Raw genomic sequence first — 25,132 nt, forward strand, 5'->3', positions numbered from 1 at the left:
GAGTTATAACAATTTATAGATTTTACACCAGAGGGGGAGATAAAGGGGGGTGGGCGGGCGGAGGGTGTCACTGCTTACTTTGTAAGCCCTCGACTTATTTGACCCCTTGAGTCTGTGATATTGGTGAAGGCCAGTATACGTAAAGTTATAATGTGTAAAAATTATTGAAAAATAACTTCTCGAAGGGGTTGTGGGACCCCCACCCCTCTTTCCATGTTCGAAAAAAATTTCGCTAGTAGACTACTGTCTGTGTCCCAAATTTCATCAAAATCCGTGTAGCCATTCTGGCGTGATTCAGTCGCAAAGACGGAAAAATATAATAATTAAAATATAACTGCTCCTAGGGGGCGGGGACCACGCCCCTTTTCAAAAATATATAGTTAGTAGATCCTTCTAGACTATTGGCTATATGTGTACAAAATTTCATCCAAATCGGTCCAGCCGTTCTTACGTGATTGAGTCACAAAGACAAACGTCTGGACAAACATCCAAACATCCAAACATCCAAACATCCAAACATCTTCACATCCAAACTTTGCCATTTATAATATAATATTAGATTAGATTAGATTAGATATTAGATTATACAAATTCACAAAAATCCATACAAAAAACGACGAACAAGGTAACATGTGAGCAAGGTGCAAGATGCTTGAGCAGTGTAGAAGCATTGAAATACTATGTAGACAGCAAGTCGACGACTCATGGGTACAAAACGATTCGGAAGTGGAGTATCAAGGCAGGCCATACGGTTTATCCATCATTTTATAGTTTAAGAAAAGCTAAGGCAGATTGCTACCCAAATGAGATTGGTGTGGGTGAAACAAGTGCTGAAATTAAAGTTCAAGCCGTATTGGATAAAACTGTTGAACGTTTAATTTTAGCAAATCAAGAAATTCTTGTTGGTTTGTTACCTACATCTGTGTTATTTACTTTAATCAGCAAGTGGGGTTGCTATGGAAGTTCTGGTCATAGTACATATAAGCAAAAATTCACATGCAGTGCTGACACTGATGAGTTTTTGTTTATATTTTCTTTCGTCCCTCTTCAGTTACAGTACGAAAAGGGTAACATTGTTTGGCAGAATCCTCGACCTTCTTCTACGATGTATTGTCGTCCAATTAAATTTATTTTCTCTAAGGAAACAAAAGATTTTATTGCTTCAGAAACGAACAAAGTTTTAGAGGAGGTACATGCTTTGTTGCCAACAAAGTACTTTCTCGAAGAATGCGAGGTTTCTGTAAATCACAACATGCTCCTAACAATGATTGACGGAAAAGTTTGCAATGCTTTGACTGAAACTTCTTCTGCACAAAAGTGTTATATTTGTGGTGCCACATGAATGATGAGAAACAGGATTTTATGCCTAACCGAGATAATCTTGGTTTTGGCTTATCTACTCTCCATGCCTGTATAAGATTTTTTGAATGCTTGCTTCACATAAGTTATCGCCTCGACGTAAAAAACTGGCAACTTAGGAATGAGGCAGATAAAGAGAGTGTTAAGCAACCTTTCGACGAAATCCAGAATAAATTTATAAGTGAACTTGGATTAATAGTAGATCAACCAAAACAAGGATTCGGCAATACCAATGATGGTAATACTGCTCGAAGGTTTTTCGAAAATTTTGAGGCTAGTGCTGAGATTCGAAAAGATTCGACACTCTCCTTCGCGCATTAGCATCTGGGTATAATATCAATATCCAAAGATTTGAGATATTTGCGAGTGAGACTAGAAAACTATACATAGATCTCTATCCGTGGTTTTATATGCCTGCTACAGTTCACAAAATCTTAGTGCATAGTACTGGTATTATAAAATCAGCAATTTTGCCTATTGGTCAACTTTCTGAAGAAGGACAAGAAGCCCGTAACATATATTTGAGGCAATTCAGGGATGATAACACACATAAGCAGTCGCGTGTAGCCACGAATAGAGATCTTATGGATATGTTACTTATAACATCGGATCCCTTAGTTAACAGCGTAAGGGAGATACCCAAGAAAAAATTTAAAAGCCTGACTTTAGAAGTCTTACATTTACTGCCCTCCGATAATGTTGGGGAGTCAATAAATACCCCAGTTGTTTCAAGCTTTCACAATAATGATGCTCATGACTATTCCACAAGTGGCTCATCGAATGACAGTGACGATAATGAATGGTAACATAATTATAAAAGACAAGTAAGGAAGGCTAAGTTCGGGTGTAACCGAACATTACATACTCAGTTGAGAGCTGTGGAGACAAAGTAAGGGAAAATCACCATGTTGTAAAAAGTACCTAGGGTAACCTTGGAATGTGTTTGTATGACATGTGTATCAAATGAAAGGCATTAAAGAGTATTTTAAGAGGGAGTGGACCATAGTTCTATAGATGGACGCCATTTAGGGATATCGCCATAAAGGTGGACCAGGCCTGACTCTAGAATTTGTTTGTACTATGTGGGTATCAAATGAAAGGGAGTGGGCCTTAGTTCTATAGGTGGACGCCTTTTCGGAATATCGTTATAAAAGTGGACCAGGGGTGACTCTAGAATGCGTTTATACAATATGGGTGTCAAATGAAAGGTGTTAATGTGTATTTTAAAAGGGCGTGAGCCTTAGTTCTATAGGTGGACGCCTTTTCGAGATATCGCCATAAAGGTGGACCAGGGGTGACTCTAGAATTTGTTTGTACGATATGGGTATCAAATGAAAGGTGTTAGTGAGTATTTTAAAAGGGCGTGCACCTTAGTTCTATAGGTGGACGCCTTTTCGAAATATCACCATAAAGGTGGACCAGGGGTGACTCTAGAATTTGTTTGTACGATATGGGTATCAAATGAAAGGTGTTAGTGAGTATTTTAAAAGGGCGTGCACCTTAGTTCTATAGGTGGACGCCTTTTCGAAATATCACCATAAAGGTGGACCAGGGGAGACTCTAGAATTTGTTTGTACGATATGGGTATCAAATGAAAGGTGTTAATGAGTATTTTAAAAGGGCGTGGGCCTTAGTTCTATAGGGGGACGCCTTTTCGAAATATCGCCATAAAGGTGGACCAGGGGTGACTCTAGAATTTGTTTGTACGATATGGGTATCAAATGAAAGGTGTTAATGAGTATTTTAAAAGGGCGTGGTCCTTAGTTCTATAGGTGGACGCCTTTTCGAAATATCGCCATAAAGGTGGACCAGGGGTGACTCTAGAATGCGTTTGTATAATATGGGTATCAAATGAAAGGTGTTAATGAGTATTTTAAAAGGGCGTGCGCCTTAGTTCTATAGGTGGGCGCCTTTTCGAGATATCGCCATAAACGTGGACCAGGGGTGACTCTAGAATTTGTTTGTACGATATGGGTATCAAATGAAAGGTGCTAATGAGTATTTTAAAAAGGAGTGGGCCTTAGTTCTATATGTGGACGCCTTTTCGGGAAATCGCCATAAACGTGGACCAGGGGTGACTCTAGAATTTGTTTGTACTATATGGGTATCAAATGAAAGGTGTTAATGAGTATTTTAAAAGGGCGTGGGCCTTAGTTCTATAGGGGGACGCCTTTTCGAAATATCGCCATAAAGGTGGACCAGGGGTGACTCTAGAATTTGTTTGTACGATATGGGTATCAAATGAAAGGTGTTAATGAGTATTTTAAAAGGGCGTGGTCCTTAGTTCTATAGGTGGACGCCTTTTCGAAATATCGCCATAAAGGTGGACCAGGGGTGACTCTAGAATGCGTTTGTATAATATGGGTATCAAATGAAAGGTGTTAATGAGTATTTTAAAAGGGCGTGCGCCTTAGTTCTATAGGTGGACGCCTTTTCGAAATATCGCCATAAAGGTGGAACAGGGGTGACTCTAGAATTTGTTTGTACGATATGGGTATCAAATGAAAGGCGTTAATGAGTATTTTAAAAAGGAGTGGGCCTTAGTTCTATATGTGGACGCCTTTTCGAGATATCGCCATAAACGTGGACCAGGGGTGACTCTAGAATGCGTTTGTATAATATGGGTATCAAATGAAAGGTGTTAATGAGTATTTTAAAAGGGCGTGCGCCTTAGTTCTATAGGTGGACGCCTTTTCGAAATATCGCCATAAAGGTGGACCAGGGGTGACTCTAGAATTTGTTTGTACGATATGGGTATCAAATGAAAGGCGTTAATGAGTATTTTAAAAAGGAGTGGGCCTTAGTTCTATATGTGGACGCCTTTTCGAGATATCGCCATAAACGTGGACCAGGGGTGACTCTAGAATTTGTTTGTACTATATGGGTATCAAATGAAAGGTGTTAATGAGTATTTTAAAAAGGAGTGGGCCTTAGTTCTATATGTGGACGCCTTTTCGAAATATCGCCATAAAGGTGGACCAGGGGTGACTCTAGAATGCGTTTGTATAATATGGGTATCAAATGAAAGGTGTTAATGAGTATTTTAAAAGGGCGTGCGCCTTAGTTCTATAGGTGGGCGCCTTTTCGAGATATCGCCATAAACGTGGACCAGGGGTGACTCTAGAATTTGTTTGTACGATATGGGTATCAAATGAAAGGTGTTAATGAGTATTTTAAAAAGGAGTGGGCCTTAGTTCTATATATGGACGCCTTTTCGGGAAATCGCCATAAACGTGGACCAGGGGTGACTCTAGAATTTGTTTGTACGATATGGGTATCAAATGAAAGGTGTTAATGAGTATTTTAAAATGGCGTGCGCTTTAGTTCTATATCTGGACGCCTTTTCGAGATATCGCCATAAACGTGGACCAGGGGTGACTCTAGAATTTGTTTGTACGATATGGGTATCAAATGAAAGTTGTTAATGAGTATTTTAAAAGGGCGTGGGCCTTAGTTTTTAAGGTGGACGCCTTTTCGAAATATCGCCATAAAGGTGGACCAGGGGCGACTCTAGAATTTGTTTGTACGATATGGGTATCAAATGAAAGGTGTTAATGAGTATTTTAAAAAGGAGTGGGACTTAGTTCTATATGTGGACGCCTTTTCGAGATATCACTATAAACGTGGACCAGGGGTGACTCTAGAATGTGTTTGTACGATATTGGTATCAAATTAAAGGTATTAATGAGGGTTTTAAAAGGGAGTGGCCCTTAGTTGTATATGTGAAGGCGTTTTCGAGATATCGACCAAAATGTGGACCAGGGTGATCCAGAACATCATCTGTCGGGTACCGCTAATTTATTTATATATGTAATACCACGAACAGTATTCCTTCCAAGATTCCAAGGGCTTTTGATTTCGCCCTGCAAAACTTTTTCATTTTCTTCTACTTAATATGGTAGGTGTCACACCCATTTTACCAAGTTTTTTTTCTAAAGTTATATTTTGCGTCAATAGACCAATACAATTATCATGTTTCATCCCTTTTTTCGTATTTGGTATTATGGCATTTGATATTATGGTATTTTTTTCATTTTTCGTAATTTTAGATATCGAAAAAGTGGGCGTGGTCATAGTCAGATTTCGGCCATTTTTTACACCAATACAAAGTGAGTTCAGATAAATACGTCAACTGAGTTTAGTAAAGATATATCGATTTTTGCTCAAGTTATCGTGTTAAAGGCCGAGCGGAAGGACAGATGGTCGACTATGTATAAAAACTGGGCGTGGCTTCAACCGATTTCGCCCTTTTTCACAGAAAACCGTTATCGTCCTGGAGTCTAAGCCTCTACCAATTTCACAAGGATTGGTAAATTTTTGTTCGACTTATGGCATTAAAAGTATCCTAGACAAATTAAATGAAAAAGGTCGGAGCCACGCCCATTTTGAAATTTTCTTTTATTTTTGTATTTGGTTGCACCATATCATTACTGGAGTTGAATGTTGACATAATTTACTTATATACTGTAAAGATATTAACTTTTCTTTTAAAATTTGAATTTAAAAAAAAAAAAATTTTTAAAAGTGGGCGTGGTCGTTCTCCGATTTTGCTAATTTTTATTAAACAGGCATATAGTAATAAGTGTAACGTTCCTGTCAAATTTCATCATGATATCTTCAACGACTGCCAAATTACAGCTTGTAAAATTTTAAATTACCTTCTTTTAAAAGTGGGCGGTGCCACGCCCATTGTCCAAAATTTTACTAGTTTTTCTATTCTGCGTCATAAGTTCAACTCACCTACCAAGTTTAATCGCTTTATCCGTATTTGGTAAGGAATTATCGCACTTTTTCGATTTTTCGAAATTTTCGATATGGAAAAAGTGGGCGTGGTTATTGTCCGATATCGTTCATTTTAAATGGCGATCTGAGATGATCGCCCAGGAACCTACATACCAAATTTCATCAAGATACCTCAAAATTTACTCAAGTTATCGTGTTAAGGGCAGACGGACGGACGGACGGACGGACATGGCTCAATCGAATTTTTTTTCGATACTGATGATATATGGAAGCCTATATCTATCTCGATTCCTTTATACCTGTACAACCAACCGTTATCCAATCAAAGTTAATATACTCTGTGAGCTCTGCTCAACTGAGTATAAAAATTGCCTTTCTATAGAAGCCCAATAAGCAAAATAAACGTAATGTACGTTTTTAATAAGTTTTCTCGAAAAACATAAAGCTTAGAAAACGGTTGGGGCCCCACATTCTCTGTTAAAAACATCAAAAAGTCTACAGTAAGGGCTTGCTTTTCTCGGAAAGCCGTGCCGCGTTATTACAACGGCTAAAGAACGCCCGGTATACTCACCGTTTTCGGCGGCACCGCTTTGTTGGAAACTATGAACACTTACAGCAGACGATCCACAAAATTTTATTTTACTTTTTTCCTTTTTTTTAGTTTTTCCTCTTACTTTTTTGGCTGCACCTGCAAAAATAAAACATGTTCAAAAAATTAAAATTCAAAAATATTGTTTATTTTATAAATATTTGGCAAAATGTTCACCGCTTTGACAATAGCGGTGGCAAAAAACGGTGACGAACGAGTTTCTACCGTCATGACGGCCGTTATATTTTACGCCCTGCCGCTATATTACGTTATGGTGAACTTTGCCGTCTTCTTAGTTTACATATAATTTCTTTCACACTGCAACATTTTAGACAACATACTCTACCGCTATGTAACGGCCGCTAAATAGCGGAACCACTTTCGAGGAAACGAAGCCTTAACAAGGTTGTCTTATTTGAAGCGACGTAAACTCGTTTTCAAAATTCCTACAGAAGCCGTCTAAAACACATTAATTGTACAAACATAACAGATATGCTTAAATCCATTACAAATTAAGGTCTCATTAACACTTTGAACAAGATTTTGGATATTCCATACCGCTTAAGTTCGAGCAGTGTTGTTTCACAAAATTTATTGCACTACTCCCAACTCTGGTCATGTGACAGTATACGATGGAATATATTAGCAGTTTGCAAACAAACGAAACTAATTAAGTGTACGCTTTGTTCTTTTCATAAAACTATAAAGCTAATATAAGAAGAAATTTCTATAGAAATCTCATTTCAAACAGCTGTATAAATATTTTGTATGTTTCATCATTAACGGCATTAAAATTTTAATTAGGCACTTTTAACCAAAACTTTACTCAAGGTTAAATGGGTTGAGTTAAACAAAAAAAAGTAAAAAATTCTCTTTCTATCAATAGCTTTAATTAAAATGAGGAAGTGTTTTTATTGTTCAAATTCCTGGAATCTAGATGGACACGTTTTTGCTTATTTTTTATTCACACGCCCCATTAAGTATAAATACCGTCCACAAAATTGATCTTGGTGTATTTATACTTAAAAAGCGGGGGAAATTGTCTAAAATGTGTATACGCAATCATTTAACGCTCGTGTTTGTTACGAGTATGGTTGGCTGCATTTCGACTTGCATGAATTCGCAATATGTGAGATATGTACGTGACAAAGATGGAAATATAGAGGGAACTCCATATGTGGTATTAATACGTTATAGCGACGTAAATCATTGCGTTGGCTCATTAGTCACTTTGCTGAAGGTGGTTACAGCAGCAGACTGTGTTATAAATTTACATAAGAACTTATTCAGTGTTGCAGCTGGTGTAACGAATTTACATGATAAATGGGAAAATGGAGAGATTCGCAAAGTGGAGAGTATAGTTTATCCACCTGGGTATAATTTCGATATGAAACATTTGAATATTGCTGTAATGAAATTGGATAGATTGATTGACGAGAGTCCAACAGTACAAACAATAGACTTATGGACAGATGCCTGGCGCTCAAGAATACAAGTTAGACCGTTCGGTTGGGAAGATGCAGAAGATGGGGAGATTTCGATACCAATCCAATTTACTGACTGGATTTTATTGGGACGTACTGATTGTGAGGAGCGTTATAACTGCCCAAGAATTCCTTTAACACTAGCAATGGTTTGTGCTTGTCCTACTAGAGCTGGTGGGCCCCTTTTAGATCGAGGAACACCGGGCCTTATAAAAGGAAAACTTTATGCAGTGGCATCACATTATCTTTATCGTGCGGACCCTCCGAATTCACCGAATGTTTTTACAGATGTAACTAATGTTGAAGTTGTAAAGTTTTTAAATAAAGCACTGTGCTCTTAATTGCAGGATGTTGTTATAAATCGACTACTGAGTGGAAAATCATCCTAACTCAGCTGAACGCCCCATTTTATAACTTTTTTTCATACACTTTGCAGCTCACGCGAAAGCATATAGAACTTATTCTAAGATAGAGTTTTTTCGAAACGGCATCTGAGATATGGTGATATTCCAATCAGCAGTCGAAATGGCAATATTTTTTGTGTTATCTTCAAATAAATATTTATAATTGAGTTTAAAAAAAATATTTTTGATTGCATTCAATGAAGGTGTGAGAAATGTAAATACCTTACGTTGTGTTATGAAGCTTTATTCTTAGCTTTAAAGTCCCCTTTTTAATGAATAGAACATGAGATAAAAAGAAAATTGGGGTATAAGTACTTTATGGCCCTGGCAGACTCCGTATGAAACGTTGATCCAATCAACCTTATAGAAATCAATGTATTATTCAAAAAATGCTTTTCGATTGGATGCAGAACAGGATAGGGATCCTGTTGTAATTCAAAGAATCCATACAAGTTTTCGAAAAAGATATCGGTCTTGGTTAGAAGGAATAAATTTACTACTATTTACGAAACTTCACTACCTCACTATAGCAGGCATCTTGTCGATGGTGTGAGGGCTTAGCCGAACTCCATAGCACCTAGCGGAATGTCGGTGACCAAGAACTGCCCACCTTCTAATCCAGGGTGTTTCGCGGATCGTGCCTATTGGATGATTTGAAGCCAGAGGGTATTTCCGGCTGAGTTTAAACGGGAATTGTTCGGGAAGTAATGACGACGATCCCACAGCAAGGGCGCTGTTGAGGCGGACGATTTTTATCTCCATTTTTAACATTCGGACGCTGGGCCTGTTATGTAAAAAAGACACAATATCTTTATATATATGCAAATTAAAATAAGTTTTATAGTTGTCACGGATAGGATAAAAAATAGGCGCAATCCATTAGTGAAGCTATATATTAGAAAATCTCTGCGAATATATGAAAGTAGCTTTTTTTGTTTAAATAGCTTTAGATAAACGAGCATTTGAGAAACAAAATTTTGTAAAAGCAATTAGTTTTTCTTAATACGATTCTTTGCTAAAACCCAAATTATAAGTGTCACGGGGAGTGCATTTGTCACGGGTGGGACATGTTCAAATTAAAAGCATTAAAAGAACATGTTAATAGAAAATAATCTATTCCAAAGGTTTAAAATATGGTTCAAGTTATAGAATAAGTTCATGGACTAAATAAATTTGAGTTACTAAAAATTCGAAAAATTTTTTCTTCACTAATGTTTTGACTCAGATTCAAGGGTGTAACGACAGCCTGTCTCCATACAACATTATGCGCATGGGCGTTTGTTTTCAAAATATCTGTTTGGAAACACGTAAATGAAAATTCGCTCCTCTGATGTTGCTACTCTGCTTGTTCAGCAAATACTAAACGAAAGTGTGAGAAGTGAGCAAAAATAATTATTTCGCTAGCTGACTACCTCTGGTATAGATGAAAAATACCGAAAAGCCGAAAAGAAAGTTTTGCATGTATGGGTAAAAACTTTTCGTTTCTGGGTAACGTTCTTTACCATGGCGGTGTGTTAGGTTAGGTTGAACTGGCCATGAGGACCTCACATAGACTAAATGAGTCCGTAGTGTTACCAGAAGTTTGTTTTAACGCCGAAACTGAAAAAACCTGGAATATTATAAAGGAACTCTCTCCGAGGTAGATACCGGCGCCACCCTCTCATACGTCGACGAGTCAATACGAGACCATCTGGAGAGGAACAACATCAAACCACATCTTCACAGGCGGAGCGTCCACCAGACGTGTGTCTATAGCTCGAATTCGTACCCAGCAAAAATTACGTACCAAAGACGAACGACTAAAACATTGATGTCCGTCATCCCGAACCTGGCAGAACGGATGATCTTAGGAATGGACTTTCTACGGGAAAGGGGAATCACCCTCACGCTAGATGGCAAGCCGTTAGAAGTCACCTTGACCAGGAGATCAGCCGAGCTAGACACACTATGTGCAATGACCAGCCGGGATCACGTGAACAATGGTCAAAAATCGGAACACCAACAGAAGCGATTGAGTAAAACCGTTAGCTCAATTACCGCAGCCGAACATTCGACCATCCGTATACATAACCGACCGCTGAAGCAACGCTTCTACCCCCGTTACCCGGATATATAAACATACAACGTCAATGAAGATTACCGAAAAAGAGCGCCGAACGCAATATGCAATGCGCTCTCCCGCCGCCCGTTACAAAACACCGAACCAGACATATTTTTCACAATAAAAGGAGATAGAGGAGAGCCCGGTGAGATTATTGGCAACCATACAATATCCGCAGCCATGGGAAATAGTAACCGCCGACTTCGTGCCACCACTACCACGTTCCAAACAAAGAAGCACTTACCTGCTCGCCACGATCTACAAATTCTACAAGTGGGTTGAGCTAATCCCGGCGCGCCAAGCAAAAACGGAAAGCGTGCTCAAAGCGCTACCAGAAAAGGTCTTATACCGACTTGGTTGTCCGAAAACCTTCCCCACCGACAATTGGAAGCAGTTCGGCGGAAAAGCGTTATCAACGTTCCTGAGCGACCACCGTACATGGGATTAGGAGACTCCATAAATGGCATTTGCAGTAAATGTAGTCAGAAAAAAGGGTACAAAAGCATCTTCAGCAGACATAAACTTCGGCGAAATAAAGCGACGTTAGAGCGGGTGCACACGGTGCCAGTCGACCTCGTCCAAATTCAAAGGGTACCAGAGTTTTTTCGGCCCATATATTACCGAATACCTAATGGTCATAATGCAATCACAACACGAAGTAGATGAGAACAACGCCAATGTGGCAAGAATGGAAGAAGAAGAAGAAGGATGGCAACTTATTTATAATATTCATGAATTTTGCATTATTTTAAAATTAAATATTCTGTTAGTTTTAAGAACAGTGAAATTGTAATTAAACCTGATATGTAAACATTTCTTTGGAATTGACTTTGTTAGATATAAGTTGAATGGCTCTGTATATTTTATGGAAAAAAATGTTAATAAAACGATGCACGCATGCACACCGGCAAAGCCGGCATAACGGCACACATACAACCGCTAGGCCAGACCCGGCGTGATACTCCTTTTCCCCACAGCAGCTTTCCGTAAACCGAAGTGGGAGGGGGACTGTAACGTAGCGTTTCAATAGTACGACCCCATTTCTCACTCGCATCATAGCAGAAGCAGTATAAAAGAGAATGAATTTGCTGTTGGCATTTCATTCCTCGCAGGTTAGTCAGAGGAAGTGGTTGCTTTATTAAGCAACTCAGTCACTCCTCCTGACTAGCTGAGTTGAAGGGGTGCTGCCTTGGCACTTGTCACCCTTTGCTTTCGGGGACAACGGGTTGTCGCCTTTATGGTTTTCTCGCCCGTGTCCCAACTAAGCAAGGGGGGGCTCGCCGCCTCTTCCTCTCAGGTAAGGCTCCAGCCGACCCGGTTCTACCGCTGCGTAGCGTGGTGCCTTCGGGCCCAGTTTCTCCTCGCAGCCTACGAACCGACAAGGACAGAGCTGGTGCACCGCTCCTCGGCACCTTACTCTAGTGTGCGATAACGGGATGGGCGATGTCCAGGAAACGAGCCAATCCCACTCCCAGAGGGAAAGGGGGTGCCGCCACGGCACTGGTCACCCTTTGCTTGCGGGGACAACGGGTTGTCGCCTTCATGGTTTTCTCGCCCGTTTCCCAGCTAAGTAAGAGGGTGGGGGGGGGGGGGACTCGCCGCCGTTCGGCCAACAGACCCCTTCCCCTCAGTCCTGGCTCATGCAGTAGAGCGACTCGTCGGCTAAAGGGGCTACCTCTGTGCCGTCAAGGCGCACTTCCCCTCAGCCCACGGATCGACCAACAAAGTTCCGGCTGGTACAAATCCGCGTCCATCCCTGCCATCGTGCAAGCATGGTGGCGGTGGTGTCCAGATAGCGAGCCAGCACTAAAAGCAAGTGAGCCAACCACACCACGGAGTAGAAAGGGGCACTGTCAGGGAACGTGTCACCCTTTGCTTGCGGGGACAACGGGTTGTCGCCTTTATGGTTTTCTCGCACGTGTCCCAGCTAAGTGGGGGGGGGGGGGGGGCGGCTCGCCGCCTTATGGCCTTCCGGCCCTTTTCCCCTCCGCTCCGGCTCCGGCCGGCTCAGCCCACGGATCGACCTACGGAATCCCGGCTGGTACAACTCCGCGTCCAGCCCTGCATTTGCGCGGGCATGGAGGCGGTGGTGTTCAGCTAGCGGGACGGCACTAACCATAACTCATTTCATTCCTCGCAGGTCCCTCCGCCGCCGCAACTGGGACAGTGTCATTGTAGGAAGCCGCCACCCGCAACAGCCGCTACTGGTAACCCCCCGAAAAGGTAATCAAGTAGAACGTTCGTACCGACACCTCGCCTTGGCCACGCCACTGGTACGCGTTCCGTCGCCCTGTTGTTGCCGTCGCTATCCTACCGCCGTTTCGCCGCTGCTCCGACGACCGTTGGCCGCCCGCTATCCTAACGCCGTTGCGCCGCTGCTACAACGACCGTTAGCCGCTGCTACCTAACAACCGTCCAACCAGCTCGCTGGTACCGTCACTGCGTCCATACCACTACATCCATCCGTCCGCTAATACTGTCCGCCGTCCAGCCGCCGTGCTAATCCCGCCACTGCCTACCGCTGCACCAAGCCATCCGCTAATACTGTCCGCCGTCCAGCCGCCGTGCAAATGACGCCACTACATACCGCTGTACCAATCTGTCCGCTAATACTGTCCGCCGTCCTGCAGCCGTGCTGATCCCGCGGTTCAACCGCCGTACCGACCCCTCTGCTATTACAACGACCGTTAGCCGAAAGCTGCTGCCCTCACTACCCGTCAAGCCGTGTGTTTGTGTGTGTATTCGTCATCAACACATAACAACTGTGTTCTTATTAAATGGGGGTTTGTGGGACCTCTACTTGTACCCTGGATTGACTGAGTGCTTCCTCAGCCTTGGACAAAACCCACCTCATAATATGATAGCTTTATCACTCCTAATAGCTATAGTCTTAGACTGGCAAACACAGTGCAAGAGCACAAGACGTGCTCGATCGTTTTCTCCTCCAAGCCGCACTTCCTACATCTGCTATCACTGACCACACTAATTTAAAAGCATGTGATGTCAGAAGGCAGTATCCAGCCAGAATTTCTGTCATGAGTCTAAGGTTGTAAGACCTACCTCTCGCCTTCTCTTAATCTCACCCCATCTATTTTGGACGTCTGCGGAGCGAGCTTCAAGGGATCAGCCCGTTTTAGCTAGTTATTCTGCTTTTTCAATCTCATTTATTCCCATATACCCTGGGACTCAATATATATTTATGCTTCTCCCTGTCCCGATTCTTTTCAGAGCCCGCTTACACTCTAACACAATTTTAGATGCTGTGTTATGTGAGATTATTTCTTTAATTGCTGCCTGGCTGTCAATATAAAACTTAACACGGTTGCAGTTTAAGGTATTTTCTTCCCACTGCTATGGCTAATACTTCCGTTTGCAAAACACTACAGTGATCTGGCAGATTGTGGAATCTGTTTATTTCCGAATCAGCACAGTTACCGCAGACCCTACTCCTTCTACTACTTTGAAACCATATATGTACACATGTATAGCCTCTTCCGTCATTTGAGCACCGTTGCGCCAACCATCCATCTCTTTTGTGGCTTTAAGATCTCCCTCGAAGCGCAGATAGGGAATCAGGTAGCCTGCTCGTCTTGTGATTGATGACGCTATACTACTATGGCCGTATGGTCGGCGCTCAAGCTGCACCGAAGCACTGAGCCTGTTTGCAGTTGTTTAACGCTTTGTTCTTTGCTACCAGGTAATTTCTAAGGTAAGTTGTTTTTTGTGTAAAATCCCAATGAGAAAGAGAGGGTGATAACCCCACGTACACCAGCATTCTTTTATATGCATAAAGTTCCGTTCAGGCCTTTTTCACCCTCTTCTCTACGTTGAGCTTCCATGACTGCTCACTGTCTACGATGATTCCTAAATATTTTGTGCAAGGTTTCTCCTGTATGGGGGTCCTAACTTAGGCCTGGTCCAATTTTGGACCTTGTACCTCTTTGTAAACAAGACCAAATCCGTCTTTTCCGCGTTGGCTGTCAACGCGACATTAGACGACCAGGTATGAATATTGCGAAGCTTCGGATCCATCAAAGAGCCAATCGTTTCCACTTATGACAATTGCAACTTCATCTGCGTAAGCCGTAAGTTTTAGGGGTCCCTCATCGAATCACCTGAGCAGTTGGTTCATTACTAACGTCCACAGCAGAATTGATATAACCCCTCCCTGCGGCGCGCCCCTGTCCATAGATTTCGTGACTGTAGCATGGCCGGAAATATACCATCTAGCATCGGTAATTTAAACTTAGAAAACGTCTTCACCGCCCATTCGATCTTGGTATCGGTTAGAGCTTCTGGATCAGCGTCACGGCAAACGAAACATCCTCCAGGGTTAGTAGGAGTTCGCTCGACGCCACTTTACTGTGTTGGAGGTTTATCTGTAAGGCAGCACCATTGGGCTGTTTGTCCCCCTCGTGATCGCATCCTCTAAAGCAATTAGCTAGTAAGCTCCTTTCTATACATCTCCACCTTGCAGTAGCCATCTGATCAACATTCAGTGACTATTTTACCATATCACTCAACTTCTCGGGAAAAGCCGGATTCTTAGTGTTATCTCCCTTTAGCACCTCCGAGAAAGACGGAGTCTTACCGTTATCTCCCTTTGGCTGATCTCCTACTTCCGCAGTTCCTTTAACTTGCAGCTTTCGAGGTAGTGGCTACCTCGCTATTGGGGCCCATCTGTCCTACAGATTTAAGCCTATTTGTCCAGCCTCGCGGCTCTGGGACTGGGTCCTTTCTGCCTCCTGATAACAGGCTTGTCGTCTTCAGCGAATTTTGGCTCTTCATTCTGCCATTCGACGCTTCTTCCTCCTCGTTCCGGTATCGGTACCGAGGCTTTCTCGCAGCAAACATTTTGAACTGCCTTTGACCTACTTCTACCGCCTCAGGAGCCCATTGCAAGCACTCGATCACCACTTCTGTTGGGCCGACCTCTGCTCCAGGCGTTGGACAATCCTTATTGCTGAACGGTACTGCGACAGAGCTCTCTTATTTACTCTGCTCCGTACCCTTCTCCGTTTTCGTTTGTATGCTTTTCCAGCACGAAGTTCATAGACTGAACGCTATTCGCCCCGAGTCCCGCATCGCTTAATGCATTTTTGTCGTCCTTGGCCTCAGTCCTCCCCTTGTCATCGTCCTTATTACAATTAGATAATGAGTTGTTGGCATTTCTTGGTCACCGACATCCCGCCGTTCTGCGCGTCGAAAGTGTTCGCGATACGTTTAGTGCAAGCGGTTTTTAGCAAAAGATACTTTACCTGAAGTAAGATTATATCTGTTTTTGTTTTTCTCTATCTTTCTCCGGGCATGCTTGACGGCAGCTGGGTCTCCAACTGTGCCTATCTCCCAAGCACGCCAAAAGAAAGCCTGCATCAACATATACACCCTACATACAAATATATGTATGTAGATGAATATCTGACCATGCAGAAATGGAATCTATCGGCAACTTTTGTATAAATAATAAGACACACTTTTACTTTTGAATTTTTTACAGCACACTTCACGCTTTATTTTTCCTTGGGAACAGCAACAACAACGATTGCAATACAAGAATTTGGCAATCTCAACCGTAGCATTTTTCACCGGCGGCGCTGGGACGCAACAACAACAACTACAACATCAGTCTTGGATGACCGGTGAAAAACGCCAATAACAACAACAACCACGAAGATCATTTATTCGGCGGCAAAACCGCCCCAACAACAACACCTGCGATACACAGTGGCAGCAGAAATAACAGCTAAACCATTTTTTTTCATTGGCGGGGTATAACGCCCCACCAACAACAACTACATTCGTCTTCATTACTGGCAAACCGACACAACATAAACTACTACAACACAAAAGCCTCGGCGGCGCAATACCAACAACAACTGCGATGCATGATTTTGGCAATACTCAGTTCCAACAGTAACAACAACTACAACAAGCACGCCCATGACCACTGATCATATCATTCTTTATGCTATCAAACGCCACATCAATAAATCCAACAGCAATTTTTTTTTGCGACAGCATCAACATCAACTTCTTGAATTTTCTTCTGCTAGTAATTGTACATATTGTGGCGAATATTAACATCGCTATGCTGTTAGTAAATAATCACTACCAGTGTTGCCAATTTACCTTTTTTCAATCTAGATTTATCTTTTTTCTCCGTTTAAATTGAAAAATTGCGATTTAGCTGTAAGCTTCTTTTTAGCTTTTTCCAGAATTTTTTTTAGCTCGTTTTAGCTTTTTTTCAAAGTTTTATAAAAATTTACGTAAGCAGTTTGGTATACCTAATCTCCACATAATAGAAAAATGCCGAGCTTCCATATATGTACGATGTTAAGTGCCCATAAACAATCGATTATTGCGATAGTTTCAATAGTAAATCACTTGTTAACACATTTTTTTAAACTATCAGCTATCGATGATTTAATGGCAAGGGGGTTGACTGATTCAATTTTAAGAACATTGAATGAATTTGGGTTGGGTGTTAAACATTTGAGGGGCTTAGGAACAGATAAGGCTACCGTTATTATAGACAGAAATCGAGGCGTAGTAACTTTATTAAAGCAACATTAATCCAATATCATTTTAGTGTGTCTGCTATTCGATTCAATTGGCTGTCTCATCTGCTTCGAAGCTACTTACGAGTGAAATTTAATTTTTGATTACAGGAGCATGTAACTGGTTTCTAAGTCCACAAATAGACATAGGAGCTAAGCAATGTTATAAGTATTTAAAAAAAAGTTTGCTTTAAAACTGCAGATAATTTATATCTTGAGGATATCGTTGATCGTAGATTTGCAGCTTTACCATTCTGTAAAAAAAATTTAGTTAAAGTTCGTATAGGTCTGGCCAGATCTATGCATACGCATAAGGGTTAAGGAAAAGTTATTAAAGTGTTTTCTCCTCTTTGTAGGAAGAACAACCAAAGTGGAACTCGTTTACATAAATTTTTAAAAATTGTTATTTGCTCCACATACTATAATAATAATTTTCATTTTGAATGTCAGATAGCAAGTTAAAGTACAAATTATTCACTTACATTGGAAGTGAACATTTTCGATTCATTTCCAATATCTATTTTCTAGTACCCTGCAAAAATCGTTGGATCATGTGGTCCACTTGTGCCATACTGGAGTACTCCATGGATTACTCCGATGTAACTGGAGTATATGGTCCAATCCTAGGATATCGCAATATTAATTCGGCCACATTTTTTGTATGAATTGTGGTTAATTTTGAAGCACTCGCTTGGTCCATTGCGAATACTCCACACATGCATACATACAGTACTCGCGAATTTTGCAGGGTAAGGCTTGGACCAACAAAATCATCTCCTGAAAATCTCCTAATAGTAACTATGATTTTTATAGCTCATTGCTAATGAAATAGCTACAGTATAACAAGTAAGGAAGGCTAAGTTCGGGTGTAACCGAACATTACATACTCAGTTTTGAGCTGTGGAGACAAAGTAAGGGAAAATCACCATGTTGTAAAAAGAACCTAGGGTAACCCTGGAATGTGTTTGTATGGCATGTGTATCAAATGAAAGGTGTTAATGAGTATTTTAAAAGAGCGTAGGCCTTAGTTCTATAGGTGGATGCCTTTTCGAGATATCGCCATAAACGTGTACCAGGGGCGACTCTAGAATTTGTTTGTACGATATGGGTATCAAATGAAAGGTGTTAATGAGTATCTTAAAAGGACGTCGGCCTTAGTTCTATAGGTGGACGCCTTATCGAAATATCGCCATAAAGGTGGACCAGGGGCGGCTCTAGAATTTGTTTGTACGATATGGGTATCAAATGAAAGGTGTTAATGAGTATTTTAAAAAGGAGTGGGCCTTAGTTCTATAGGTGGAGGCCTTTTCGAGATATCGCCATAAAGGTGGACCAAGGGTGATTCCAGAATTTATTTTGTACGATATGGGTATCAAATGAAAGGTGGTAATGACTATTTTAAAAGGGAATGGGCCTTAGTTCTATAGATGGACGCCGTTTCGAGATATCGCCATAAAGATGGACCAGGGGTGACTCTAGAATTTGTTTGTACGATATGGGTATCAAACGAAAGGTGTTAATAAGTGTTTTAAAAGGGAGTGGGCCTTAGTTCTATAGGTGGACGCCTTTTCGGAATATCGTTATAAAAGTGGACCAGGGGTGACTCTAGAATGCGTTTGTACGATATGGGTATCAAATGAAAGGTGTTAATGAGTATTTTAAAAGAGCGTGGGTGTTAGTTCTATAGGTGGATGCCTTTTCGAGATATCGCCATAAACGTGGACCAGGGGCGACTCCAGAATTTGTTTGTACGATATGGGTATCAAATGAAATGTGTTAATGAGTATCTTAAAAGGACGTGGGCCTTAGTTCTATAGGTGGATGCATTTTCGAGATATCGCCATAAACGTGGACCAGAATTTGTTTGTACGATATGGGTATCAAATGAAAGGTGTTAATGAGTATTTTAAAAGAGCGTAGGCCTTAGTTCTATAGTTTTCGAGATATCGCCATAAACGTGGACCAGGGGCGACTCTAGAATTTGTTTATACTATATGGGTATCAAATGAAAGGTGTTAATGAGTATCTTAAAAGGACGTGGGCCTTAGTTCTATAGGTGGATGCATTTTCGAGATATCGCCATAAACGTGGACCAGAATTTGTTTGTACGATATGGGTATCAAATGAAAGGTGTTAATGAGTATTTTAAAAGAGCGTAGGCCTTAGTTCTATAGTTTTCGAGATATCGCCATAAACGTGGACCAGGGGCGACTCTGGAATTTGTTTGTACTATATGGGTATCAAATGAAAGGTGTTAATGAGTATCTTAAAAGGACGTGGGCCTTAGTTCTATAGGTGGATGCCTTTTCGAGATATCGCCATAAACGTGGACCAGGGGCGACTCTAGAATTTGTTTGTACGATATGGATTTCTCTGTTTGTTTAGTGTGACTTGCACAAGTGTGGTAAAAATTTATTTTACGTAGCTCTTCCTTCTTACTTATTTCCCTCGTTGTTGAAGGCTTGACGTCAGAAACTTATATATTTTTAAAAGTTTTATGAAACACCAATTCAGAAATAATACCAATACCAAAAAACTTATAGGGAGTTCGAGATTAACAGAACTTCCTGTACCAGCCCTAAGTTGATATCAAGAATTTCAGTATCCCACATAGTACCCAGTGGGAGTTTGTTGGTCCTCTCTGCTTAGATTAATGAGTTTGACCAATGCTCTCCTTGCTAGGAGTATAAACAGTTTGGACTGTCTTTGCCCTGGGCATCAAACTAGTGCTGTTTAAACTCCTTTGTTTTCCAGCTAGTTATGGTTCCTCTAGTGTGTACCTTTGTGAGTCCACTGAAGAGCCGAGGACTATAGAATGCTGTTATAGCGCCCTGATGCCCGCGAACCCATTCTAAAAAAACCTTGTTTTTGGCTCCCATATCATTTGCGACTCCAATTCATTCATCTACTAGCTTAGAAAACTAGTTGTGTAAGGCTGAAGGACTGCCCTGCTGTCCCACATAATGGGTCTACTACGGGATGATATACTTCTTCGTACACATTTTCTCGAATCTATTTCATATATTTCTGTGTGAAAAATCGTTGGGTAGGATCCCATTGATATTGAAGTTCGGCCCATAAATATCAGCTCCGATTTTCCCGTCACTTAGTTTTGACCCATCTGTTACACAGACCTCTAAGTCAGAGTCATTAGATGGATCCCCTGCGTAGAACCTATTACGCCAAAGTAGTAGTTTTCTTAGTTTTGTTATTTCTTTTCTTTGCGTGGCCTGCAGCCACCAAACTAAGGAAGCATAGGTGACTATTGGTCTCATAGCAGTACTAAATGTCCAGTATAACATCTTTGGAGATATCCCATATATTTTTCCATGTATTTGATGCTGTTCCCTTTAAAAAAGGGATTTTGGTGCCACCCTAGTGATTGTTCGGGAATGGATAGTTTTTTTTCTGTGGGTAAAAGGTACTAGGACAGTTTTGTTAGAACAGTCCCTTATTATCGGACTACCCTTCTCCGATGCGCAAGGCTTGTTGAATGCCATTTCATATTGTTTCCTCTTGCATTCCTGTGATGTAAACTACCAAGTCATCTACATACCTTTGTGTGTCAAATCCGTTGGATTTCCGCATCTGCAGGAGGTTATCTATAACCAGGATTCACAAGTGAGGAGAGAGTATACTGTAGTGTTTTTCAGGCGGAAGTTCAGCCGAAATCACAGTAGTTGAAACACAGGAAGAAAATAGCTTAAACTGCAGCCGCATAAACTTTTAAATTGACAGCCAAGCAGCAATTCAGGCGATAATCTTGCATGGCACAACATCTGAAAGTATGTTAAAGTAGAAGTATTCCCTGAAAAGAATCGGGATATGGGAAGCCAATATCTATATTGGCTTCCAGGGCATATAAGAATATTTGGGATGGAAAACCGGATGACCTAGTTAAAAATGGCGCACACCTCAAAGCTTGCTCCCTAGACATCCCAATAACTTTGGGCGAGATTATAGGAGGGCAAAATTTCACACATTTGACCAAGCTGGAAAGGCATGGACCCAAACGCGGGCGGTAAAATGTCAAATATCATGCGTAGGATTACATCCTTATATCGGCAAAGTTTCTCTTCTCATTAAAAAAGAAAGCACTGGATGATCATGACCGGTTTTCTGACTGAAAACTGCCTTATAGTGTTACATGCCAGAACTATTGCCAAGCTTTCAGTTTGTTCTAAGCTTTTCGAAATAATTATTAAGGAAAAACTTTTCTTTGTTGTTAAGAGCATTATAGATCCGCGCCAACGTGGGTTTGTTTCTGGTCGCTCTACAGCCACTAATTTGGCTTCTTTTTCGAACTTTTGTATATCAGCCTTTAAAGTCGGTTCGTAGGTGGATACCATATATACAGACTTTTCCAAGGCATTTGACAAGGTGTTTCAACAGCTTCTACTGACGAAATTGGAGTTCATTGGTTTTCACTCGGTATTCTTGAGTTGGTTGAAGTCTTATCTGTCTAATAGATCCCTTTGTGTTAATATTGAGAATTGTAAGTCGCACACTTTTGTGGCAACCTCGGGAGTTCCTCAGGGTAGTATCCTTAGGCCGCTCTTGTTCGTTATCTTTATCAATGACATTGGTGCTTGCTTTCAGTTTTCCAATTTTCTACTTTATGCTGATGGCCTGAAGATCTTTCGTAGGATTGATAGTCCTTCAAATGTTTTCCTTTTGCAGCGTGACCTGAATAATCTAGTTGATTGGTGTAATACTAACATGCTCTACCTAAACGTTAAAAAATGTTTTCACATGTTTTTCTCGAAGTCCAGTAATAATATGGTTTCACATTTCTATTTAGAAAGTAGTCTCTTAAATTCAGTCAATGAATTTGTTGATCTTGGTGTTGTATTTGATACTAATTTTTCTTTTATTAATCATATTTGTTATGTTCTTCCGAAAGCTTATAGAAACCTTGTTTCCTGCGTCGTTATGCTAAGGACTTTAAGGATCCCTATACCAGGAAGACTTTATATATTTCCTTGATTCGCTCAAAGCTCGAGTATGCTTCTATTATTTGGAACCCTATTTACAGCTGTCATGCGGCTAGAATTGAAAGGGTTCAAAGGAAATTTGTTCGGTTTGGGCTTGGATCTCTTCATTTCGAAGATCCCCTGCCTTCTTATGTATCTCGGTGTACGTTGATTAACCTACAATCCCTGTAGTCTAGAAGAACCCTGCACGGGATTATGTTCGTGTTTGATCTCGTGGCAGGTTTGGTAAACTACCCTGGCCTGCTCAGGAAAATTACGTTCAATGTGCCCAGTAGATTACTTCGTTTTCCCCTACCTTTTTATGTGGCCTCTTTCAGAATGAACTATGTCCTTTTCGATCCTATTCTTCCATCTATAGCAGAATTCAGTAAACTTCCGAGATGGCTAAATATTGATTTCTCTCCGTCGAGGGAGGTTTTCAAGTCCCAAATACTTTTGCATTTACATTTAGATATTTAGATACATTTTTTTTTATAATTATGCATATACTTTCTTTAGCTATTTTCAATGCATATTTTAATTTTTTACTTTTTTTTATAATTTCTATATCTAGTCTGTAAGATGTAAATCATAGACTGAATAAACTGAATATGAATAACACTATGGACTCACTCGGTATATGTGAAGTCCTCTTGGACCGGGCAGTTTTTCTTAACGTAACACCCGCTTCAGGACATCCCTTAGTGGCCGCAATTTACTTATTTCTCCTTGCAGTTCAATACTGATTTATCATCTTTTTAACATTGGTAGGACTTTGCGAGTTATCATTGAGCTTATATCCTTGCTCGTCAAAGCTTGCTCGATAGATTGATGTGTTATTTAATACAGAGCAACTCAGATGTCAGTAAAAGCATATAAGGCTATACTATACAAAATAATTAAAAAAAAGATGTTATGTTAAACGGTTTTATTGAAAACAATATTTACGTGAAGTAATAATAATACTAAAAGCTGGAAAATAATTAGGTAGGTCCTAGTTACTAGTCATTACACTTCTCATAAATCTAGGGCGTTGATCAGACAATTAAATAAAAGCGTTCAACGCGTGAAATTTCTAAAAATGATTGATGAGGAATGTAATGACTAGTACCTAGGACCTACCTAATTATTTTCTAGCTTTTAGTATTATTATTATTTCATGTAAGTATTGTTTTCAATAAAACCGTTTAACATAACATTTTTTATTTAACTCATTTAATTTAATTATTCAATTCTGCAAATTACAAAGCCAACAAACAGAATTGAGAATCAGCAAAATGCGAGACTCGAAATGTGAGCGCTCTGCACAAGAGCATATTTCAACAATACAAATATTAGCTACGATAATAATTTCATGCTCTCGGTTATGCTCAACTATTCTACACCAATCGCACTTTGTTTAGTGGGTTTGTGATAACCCAACATTTTCACTCCCAACTATGCAATTTAAACAATTCTCTCTCTCTCTTTTACTTCTTTAAGTAAAGCTATAAATTTCATGTTCATTGTACACAATGACTTTGGTATAAAACTTCTTAGGTATGCTTGTCAAGGCTCAATCTTACCTTGAACTTGGTCGCGTTTACAACGAATCATTTTTAAAGCCGGGCGAACAGGAGGCAATCACATCACAGCAACATCTCATGATGCGCTGGAGTTTAGTTTGATATCACAAAAAAAAAAAAAATTAAGATGAAAATTTAAAAGCTCGACACAGACAAAACAAATAAAGAAATCATAGTGTACGCCGGTGAAATTGAAGTTGTTATACGATTTTTATTTTTCATTACATTCATTGAAGCAAAGCAATAGTTTTGTGCATAATTCATAGATGGATAGAAGACTTACACGCACGTAGGTAAATATATACGCGCCAACGCTTCTTGGCTAATGTTTATTAATAAACAAGCATATATATGAGTATTTGTGTGTTCGTATGTGTTTTTGATGTGCGCATGCGCGACCGCAGTAAGCCACAAAAACGTGCTGGTCAAGACAAAACTAGGCTGTCCAGTTTTACCGCTAAAGTAACCTAAATATTATTTTATTTTGAAAAGAATTTGCATAAAAAACTAAGCCAGTGATAATTGAATGCTTTAATATCCAGATTTTCTATTGAATCTCTGCATAAATTATGAAAAAACATATAGAGACATTTTTCCAAACAATAAAAACTAGAAATTTTACTTTTACAAAAAAAAAGGAAAAAAATAAAAAAATAACGGTATTAGAACAACAAAAAACTAAATTTTTTTGTACTAAATAATTGTCTTGTCGATTATACGCCAACCTTAACAATTTTATATAGCCGTAGAAAATTATAAGCTTGACAATGGATTGGCCACGAAGGAGTCATCATGCATTTTTGTTGCTAACATTATTACCTCTCACACATTGTTGGAGTACAACAAATTTCGTTGGTGCTAATGGAAACGCAGGTGTTGTTGTTGCTGATGTTGCAGGTGCCGGCGCAATTGACAGTGAAAATGTTGGTGTCATGCCGACAGCTAGAGCGCAAAGTATTAATGGTAAGTTTGTGTAAAAGTGTAAAATTGAAATAAATAGCGTCATAAATAAGTTCGAACTAAATATAGGTAGAGCAAAAAGTGAAAATTATATAGACATTTGTCACTTTGTTGGTAAATTTTTATATCCCTATGCATACACGAGTTTATACCCTTGTAGGAGTGAACTGTGTATTTATTAGCTGTCAAACGTAAATAATTATAGTTTAAGAAAATTTCATGTTTTCACTAAATTTTTTTTGCAACATAGCTGTGTATGACACTTAAAAAGGCAACCTAAGACGAATCTCATGATTTAATTTTTAGCAGAGATGTACATATGAGTTTAAAGGAGCTACACGGCCTTTAGGTGTGGAGCATATGGGAGGCGCCGAGAACCTGATGTCAAATATTTTGT

At 40.1% G+C, this 25,132-nt stretch overlaps 2 protein-coding genes across 3 annotated transcripts in view; one reads left to right on the forward strand and one right to left on the reverse strand.

Annotated features, from left to right (window-relative positions):
• Window positions 1–25,132, reverse strand: part of LOC137233568 (uncharacterized) — a 258,492-nt gene that overhangs the window by 93,745 nt on the left and 139,615 nt on the right. The window contains exon 3 of the mRNA XM_067756663.1: window positions 6,674–6,790. Within this exon, the coding sequence (XP_067612764.1) occupies window positions 6,674–6,790 (117 nt within the window). The remainder of the gene's footprint in view (window positions 1–6,673; window positions 6,791–25,132) is intronic.
• The window catches only part of LOC137253300 (uncharacterized), a 58,884-nt gene continuing 57,543 nt past the window's right edge, over window positions 23,792–25,132 (forward strand). For both annotated transcript variants that reach the window (XM_067789981.1, XM_067789980.1), the window contains exons 1-2: window positions 23,792–24,068; window positions 24,519–24,738. In XM_067789981.1, coding sequence (XP_067646082.1) covers window positions 24,543–24,738 — 196 coding nt within the window. In that variant the 5' untranslated portion in view covers window positions 23,792–24,068; window positions 24,519–24,542. The remainder of the gene's footprint in view (window positions 24,069–24,518; window positions 24,739–25,132) is intronic.

The sequence above is a fragment of the Eurosta solidaginis genome, chromosome 5, assembly GCF_040869045.1.
Source record: "Eurosta solidaginis isolate ZX-2024a chromosome 5, ASM4086904v1, whole genome shotgun sequence".
Lineage (NCBI taxonomy): Eukaryota > Metazoa > Arthropoda > Insecta > Diptera > Tephritidae > Eurosta > Eurosta solidaginis.